An 8,027-nucleotide genomic window follows, 5' to 3' on the forward strand; every position below is an offset into this window, starting at 1 on the left:
ATTCTAGAATATGTACCCAAATTGTCGATGAGTGAACCTGGGAGACTGTCACAACTGTATGTGGTAAATAGGGCCTATAGGACACCTGATATGTTGTTTAGAGCTGGATTGAGATCTGATTCTGGGTGCCCTAGGTGCTCTCAGTCTCGGGCGGGTATACTGCACATGTTGTGGCTCTGTCCCAGACTCTTTTCGCATTGGGTTGTAGTGTTGAACCAAATTGGGGTCCTTTATGGGTGTGCGATTCCCAGGGATCCAGTGGTTTGTGTACTTGGGTATGTGGAGGAAATCTCGGCCGACGAAACTGCAAAAATGGCAATAGCTAGATTACTCTTCATTGCAAGGAAAGTAATTGCAAGATACTGGATTAGGGAGGAACCTCCAACCAAACGAGAGTTTGTTGCGCAAGCGAATCATATTGTCCAGCTCGAAAAAAGCATTTATACCAAGAGGAATAGGATGGTTTTTTTTCAAAAGCTATGTCAGCCATGGCTAGATGGGAATAATTGAGGGGTTGTGGTAAACAATGTTAATGATATAATATGTCTGTAATAGGGAAGATCTTCTCTTTGAGAGTTTGGTATGGTTGGGGTTGGTTCTCTGAGGGGGGGGAGGGGTATATTTTCTTGTTAATCAAAAAAGACGAATGTAATTTCTTATATAAGTGGATATCATTTATTATGCTCAATAAAAATCTATCTGATTTAAAAAAAAAAAGGAACAGCTAGTGGTAAGCGTCAGCTGGCTGTGTTACAAATGAAGTGTTTGGGCGACAACAGACACACCGCGGAAGTACTGGCTGAGTACTTGCAGCAACAAACTCAGTCATGGCTGGGCAGTGTACATTTTGAGGCAGGGAAGGTAGTCAGTAATAACGGAAGGAATTTTATAGCTGTCATACCCCTTTCAGAACTGAAACACATACCTTGCCTGGCTCACACCTTGAACCTGGTGGTGCAGTGCTTCCTCAAAAATTATCCGGAGTTACCAGCCCTGCCCCTGAAGGTGCGAAGACTTTGCTCGCACATCCGCCGGTCGCCCGTACACTCCAGCCGTATGCAGAACCATCAGCGATCGCTGAATCTTCCCCAGCACCGCCTAATAATCGACGTTGCAACAAGGTGGAACTCCACACTGCACATGGTTCAGAGGCTGTGCGAACAGAGGCGTGCTGTAATTAATCACGCCAAGGAAAGCTAAATTCGGACTGCAAGACAGACGCCCATTTGACACATTATTTTTTTCCCTATTTTTCCTTCTGAAAATTTGGGGTGTGTCTTATAGTCCGAAAAATATGGCACGTTTCACTATTGTTCACTCTAGTTTTATCAATTATGAAAATGCAAACTATTTACACTGCTGTTTTTTAAACCATTCTAACTTTGTAGTATTTTTCCATACCTGCATAAAACCTTTGCACAGAACTATACTGTATATTTAATAGCAATGCTGGTATATGTAGAGAGAATTCAATAAAAAGGCAATGCATTAGGCTTCAGAATGAAGCCATGTGTTTACTTTTGTGTTGGCATGTAGTATGATATCTCATCTTAGCGTGTAACATCTGCTAATGCCATCATGTTCTTTACAAACATATGCATGTGCACAAAAATCCATCTTCATTGTAGAAGAAATATATTTTTATTTTCTTAAACACCTGCCAATCATTGCTGAGGTCATTTAAGAGGATGACTGAAATAATTCATATTTATGTCACATCCCCAGCTGAAGAAAGATCACTGATGTATACTCAGCTCATGTTTCCACTGCTGGAAATGTTATTAAGAGGAAAGATAATCCATTATCATTGTGTCACATTATTTTCTATTTTCAGCACTATTTTTAGTTGTGTTGTAGAAACTACGGTGGCATAAATGGAATCGGCACTAGTTTTAATTGTTCCATGTGCCGATTCAAAACAAAATTTAAGCCTATTTTTGTTATGGTTATGATTTTGCCTGAGACTGGTTACATTTTTGTAATTTCAATATCCAACAGATATTGTGTATTTATAGGTAGCACAATGGATCCTTCCTGATGATTGTGGGGGCATATAGCTCTCTCTGCTAAACATACCAGTAAAATAAATAGCCCATGCTAAGTTAGTGGCCTGGTTCTTACTTTGAGCTCAAGTTAGTTAACGCTTTTTTCTCCCATTTTTCAATGGAAATGTAGTGCTTTATATCAATTGTTATTAGAATCTTTCAATCTTTCTGCAGTAGCACTGATGATTTTTCATTATTGTAGTGTTTGCAATTCTGTTATCATTGGCCCTGAGATGAAAATAAGGCGAATACTGACAGAAGGCTATATCTCTCAAGGTAAGAGCATTCTGTTAGAAATCATAAATTCTCTTCTAGGTCTGCCTACGGGCTGTATGCACCCTACAAATGATTCATTTAATGATGAGTTTGTGTAATGTATTAGATTGTCAAAATGTTTGTGTGAGTACATGTACAAATGTGTAATATACAGCACTGTGCAAATGTTTTTTAGCAGGTGTGGGAAAAATTCTGCAAAGTATGAATGCTTTCAAAAATCAAAGTGTTAATAGTATATTGTTAACAATTAAGAAAATGAAAAATGAATGAACAAAATAAAAATAAAAAAACCAAATCAATATTTAATATGACTATCCTTGCCTTCAGTGTAGCATCAAATCATCAATTTTTCTAGTTACACTTGCATACAGTTTTTGAAGGATAGTAGGAAGGAAGTTGTTCCAAACATCTTGGAGAACTGACTAGAAATGTGTGGATTTGGCATGCATCAATCCTTCTGTCTCTTCATATAATCCCAGAGAGATTCGATTATTTTGAGATCAGGACCATTTAATGACTTCCAGGAGTCCTTATTCTTCTTCATAGTTCTTAATCATTTTGAATGTATCCTTGTGGATGTTTGGGATCTTTGTTAAATTTGAAGCCAATCAGAAACATACCTGATGGTATTGTATGGTGAATAAGAATCTGCCTGTATTTCTCAGCATTAATCATGATCAAATCATCATCTCCACGTGGTGAATTTTAGCCAGCAAATATTTTGAATTTTGACTCATCAGTCCAGAGAACCTGCTGGCAAAGATCCCAAACATTCAGCCATTGTCAATAAGAACTATTTTCAGGATAAAGAAGTAGGAGTCTTGTCTCGGATTACAGATGGTGACGGGGATTTGCCCAAGCCTACACACACACACAGAAGATATGCAAATAGTCCACAAGATGTGTGGAACAACTTCACTACTGAGTTCCTTTAAAAACTGTTTGCAAGTGTACCTAAAAGAATTGATGCCTTGATATAGTTTTGAAGGCAAGAGTTTCTTGGTGCTAGGGTGAATCAAAATCCTGAAGTCTCATGCACAGGTTGCTTATTTTTGACTTGCACATTTGGTGAAGATTTAAATCTTCAGTATGTCAGTTCTTTCAGTTCTTGCTGCAGGTTTCACCCAAACTAATAAGCGAGGAAAATGCTATCCCAAAAAGGTAAGCAAAAAACTGTACAAAAATGCATCTACCGTATTGTACACTGCTTTTTTCCTTCCAAGAGATGCAGAAACGTGTGCACATGAATCTATCACCAGGTTTTTCCTATGTAATGCAAGAGCACTATAATGTCAGGGAAAAGAGTCTGATGACTCAGATAGCCATGGAAACCCATCATCACCCCACAATTGTGCTCTGAGGCTGGCAATGTGCTGACAGAGGGACTGATCTCCCTCTGTCCAACTCCTCACATGCCACTGTCACTATTGGGACTTAAGTATGCTCCCAATTGTGAGAAACCACTTGCCATTTGGATGCACAGTTATGTCTATTTGAGGAAAGGGGTAAATAAGAAAATTGTAGACCAGTGAAATTCTGCCGCCCATCTTTACTGTCCACAATTGAAGATGCATTGTCAAAAGTATATTTTTGGTTACTGTCACTCAGATGAGATGCATAATCTTAGTTTGAATGCACACAAGGTGGTACTGTCACTTAACATTGCAAACTTAACCAGATAAAACACTCCACAATTGTATAATCCTGCAGCCATGTCTCTGTCCTTAATACTATACAGCTCATCCAGCCCGTGCCATTACATCTAGTTTTTATTGATCTGGCTTAAATCCCACTATCTACGGACTTGTTTCTTTCAATGCTGTTTTCACTAAAGGACCCAAGTTACTTCTCTCTAGTCTAGACCATAATTTCAAGGGTCCTAGCAAGGAGCAGGCCCTAATATTAGAGGTCCTTATTTCCTCCACCCAGTCCTTGTCTTTAAGAGACTTTTTAGATCCTACACTTCCAGGGCCCAATCACTTTTACTGGCTCTGCTTTTTTAGTCTCCCAGCCACACTATCCCCTCAGGCAGTAATGTAGATACTCAGGCAGTAATGTAGCTACTTGCAGGCAGAGGGGGTGGTCGCAGTGGGCCCTGTGCTCAGAGGGGCTCACCAGGAGCTACCCTACTCTTAACTGTATTGACGTGATAAGTTGGCTGTGCGTTAGAGTAGGGAAACGTAATCTCTCTTCACTACTGCTCTCCTTTCTGTAGTGGGGCAACACTTTAAGCCTGTGGTCTAAAAAATTGCAATAGCACCGACATACGCACAGTATGTCAGTGTCCTGACGCGTTGATGTCATAAAGATGTACTGGCACTCTGATATCCAGTGCATGCTTCGGCGCTTTGCAGAAGGACTCGTTAGGATCCTGGATTAGGTGAGTATATGATGTTTTTTTTTTCTATTTAAATAAAGCTTAGGCAGGCATCAAAGTGTGCTGGAATCAAAGTGTGGCAGCATCATAAAGTACATTGTAGGGGTACTGTGGGGGCTTCCATAAAGTGTGGGGGTCATTATATAGCATAACGCTAATGTGGGTGCCATTATAAAATTTGGGTCATGATACTGAGACTATCATATGGTGTGGAGAATACTGTGGGAGCCCTCAAACCGTGTGGGGCTACTGTGGGGGGACTTCATACAGTGTAGTGGCAACTGTGGGAGAACCTCAAACAGTGGGGAGGCTATTGTGGGATGACCTCATACAGTATGGGGGCTACTGTGTGGGGAACTTCATATATTGTGGGGGTCACTATGGGGGGACCTCATATAAAGTGAGGGGACCTCATATGATGTAGGACTACTGTCGGGCCCTCACACACTGTAGGTACGATGGTTTGGGAAAAATCTCACAAAAAAGAAAATACCTTACCTATATCAGGTCAATAGGCTGTAAGTCAGACACTGTGCAATAAACGTAACTATGTGACTGGCACGTTATACAAGCCTCATCTGTGTGCATTTTTTAAAACTAGACAACCACATCGTCCATGAATGAAGGTGTGCGAATGGTTGTTTCATTAGTATTTTGCTCCTGTGCCGCCCCCACTTTTATCATGGGGTGCAGTGCATCTGAGACCTCATATGGTGTGGGGACTACTGTAGGGGCAAATATACAGTGTAAGACTTAATGCTGGAGCCATTATACAGTGTGGAGGCTACTGTGTAGGCCCTTATACAGTGTGAAGGCCATTATAAAGTGTGAGAACTACTGTGGAGTTCATTATACTGTTCATAGGGGAGCTGTTGGCCCATCATACTGTGTATAGCGGAGCTGTGGGTCCATTGTAGTGTGTATAAGGGAGATGTGGGTCCACCATACTTTGTATAGGGGAGCTGTGGGCACATCATACTTTGTAAATAGGAGATATGGGCCCACCATACTGTGTACAGGGGAGCTGTGGTCCTATCTTACTATGTAAGTGTATTGTTACTGTCAAAGGTGCACATGGGGCATTATCAATTTCTTGGGGCAAAATGTGGACACTGTTTTCGAGGTTCATTTGCACAGGTTTTAATATTCATTCAAAAACTTCATGCCTAATTCTCTAACATGCCAAGTGTAGCACAAATTGGCACCGCACATGGCATGAGGATTGGTAGATGCCCCACACATCCCCCTGTTTTTAAAACAGCTTCCTTTATTTTAACTCTTGTTTACTCCTCCCAGCAGCCCATATTACAGTACGATAGCGCAGCACATCAGCATGGCACAGTACATCTCTCACTAGATGCTTTTTTGCCCTACACCACTATCTACAGTATAAGGGTATGTGTCCACAGTCCAGAATCCCAGCGCTTTGGACGCAGCGGATACCCCGCTCTGCCCAAAGTGCTGCTCCCTGTTGTACGCGTGGTGATTCCGGATGTGTTCATTGAACACAGGCGGAATCACCGCATCCTATACATAGACTGTGTTATTTATCTTGCAGAGACTGAGCGTCTCCGCAAGATAAATAGATATGCTGCGGTCTAGAAAGACGCACCGCTTGTTTGTACGCATAGTGGAGATGGGATTTCATAAAATCCCCTCCACTATGCTGTAACATCTGGATGCTGCGGATTGGACGCTGCGGCTGTACGTACGCAGCATCCAATAAGCAGCAAATAATGAAGGAATACGCCCTGTGGAAACATATCCTAACCCCTCTGCAGCCTTCAGCCAACAGCTGGCCTACACCATCCTTACCAGGTGGCACCAAGGTGTCACATCTTGCCATTTAGGCAACCTGTAAAAAACATTATGTACACAGCATAACATAAACCAGAATAATTACATACAGGCCATGACAAATAAACCACCGATCAGCCTCGTGGATAGCTTAATTTATAACCCTATCAAGGGGATTGGATGGCTTTGTTACCATCCTTACATAACAGTGAGTGCCAGCACAAGCAGGGGTCTCATTTGCTCCATGTACACCACAAAAATAAATCTAGGATTACCTTAATACCTCAATCAATTCACCAGAGACTCTTTATAATGGAGCTTTATAGATGTTTCACAACAGAGATTTCAGTTAATTGTATCCATCTTTACGTACCAGGCTACCGTTATCCATGCTATATTACATTTCTCCATGTTTCATACAGGACATTCTCTTCTAGACATTTGTTTGCTCCAAATATACAACAAGCAGATATATTTTCCAAGCAATTGGACGTATATACCTTTATTTTTTGCTCACAGTTCTATCTCTACTTGTATCTTGAGCTCAATACTGGCACATAGTGAGATGGCTATATTTATAAAGTGAGTCAACAAGCATAAACTAGAGCACAGTATGTTCTGCTGAATTATCACTTTCTTTTACCCATAAGTAATTATAATAATTACAACGATAATAATAATAATATTTATAATAGTAATATGATTGATGATAATATTTTATTTCTGATAAAATAATAAAACATATTAGAAAACTACAATACTCTTGCTAATGAGAAGTGAAATGATATTTATCTGGCTACATATATGTATCGATAACAATTAGTACTTACCATTATAGAAAAAACAAATGCGACAATGTTTATTGGGTAAGCTGGACAAAAGCAGGAAAATATTGAAAGGATCAGGTAATTGCTGGGCATAGGACCATGAGGAGATCCATCTTCTGTGTTAGTTTCCGGGCTTTCTTCTAAAGACCTTTTGATTTCTGGATTGCATGGAGTTTGAGACATGGAAAATTTCAGTGTTCAGAAATTGGTCTATCCAGAAAAGTTCAGCTGTGCAGTTTGAGGCTTAGGGGCGGCTGTGTAACCCAAGTTAAGAGTTCAAGGAAGAAGTGATCTCATTTCGGCTGATGCCTGATCAGCAAAGGAGCAGAAGCCTGGCTATAAGTACATGAAGTCAAAGACATGCACATAGGCGTGAGTGAGTGAAATGCAGATCAGGCCTGTTAGGGTTGAATTATTAGTGATGCTTGATGCCTCGTACAAATAAAATAATATAACTGAAGTTTTCAATAAAGGTTATTACAAATAGATTTTCATTGTAATTAAGTACGCTTCACGTTAAATCTTTACCTTTAGTTGTACAATAACATTAGATTAGGAATATCAAGCTCAAGTAAACAGAGGGCTGAAATTTAGGGTGAAGTTTCTCTTGCGGATTCTCGTGTCAGGGCCGGCTCCAGGTTTTCGTTGGCAACGGGCAAAAGAGTCTCAGTGGGCCCCTTTAGTACATACCACAATTCATGATGC

At 40.5% G+C, this 8,027-nt stretch overlaps 1 protein-coding gene across 1 annotated transcript in view; it reads right to left on the reverse strand.

The window, feature by feature from the left end:
- Positions 1-7,575, reverse strand: part of TMEM233 (transmembrane protein 233) — a 173,831-nt gene extending 166,256 nt beyond the window's left edge. Inside the window, exon 1 of the mRNA XM_069745423.1 lies at positions 7,326-7,575. Within this exon, the coding sequence (XP_069601524.1) occupies positions 7,326-7,505 (180 nt within the window). The 5' untranslated portion in view covers positions 7,506-7,575. The remainder of the gene's footprint in view (positions 1-7,325) is intronic.
- Positions 7,576-8,027: the final 452 nt, after the last annotated feature.

The sequence above is a fragment of the Ranitomeya imitator genome, chromosome 1, assembly GCF_032444005.1.
Source record: "Ranitomeya imitator isolate aRanImi1 chromosome 1, aRanImi1.pri, whole genome shotgun sequence".
Lineage (NCBI taxonomy): Eukaryota > Metazoa > Chordata > Amphibia > Anura > Dendrobatidae > Ranitomeya > Ranitomeya imitator.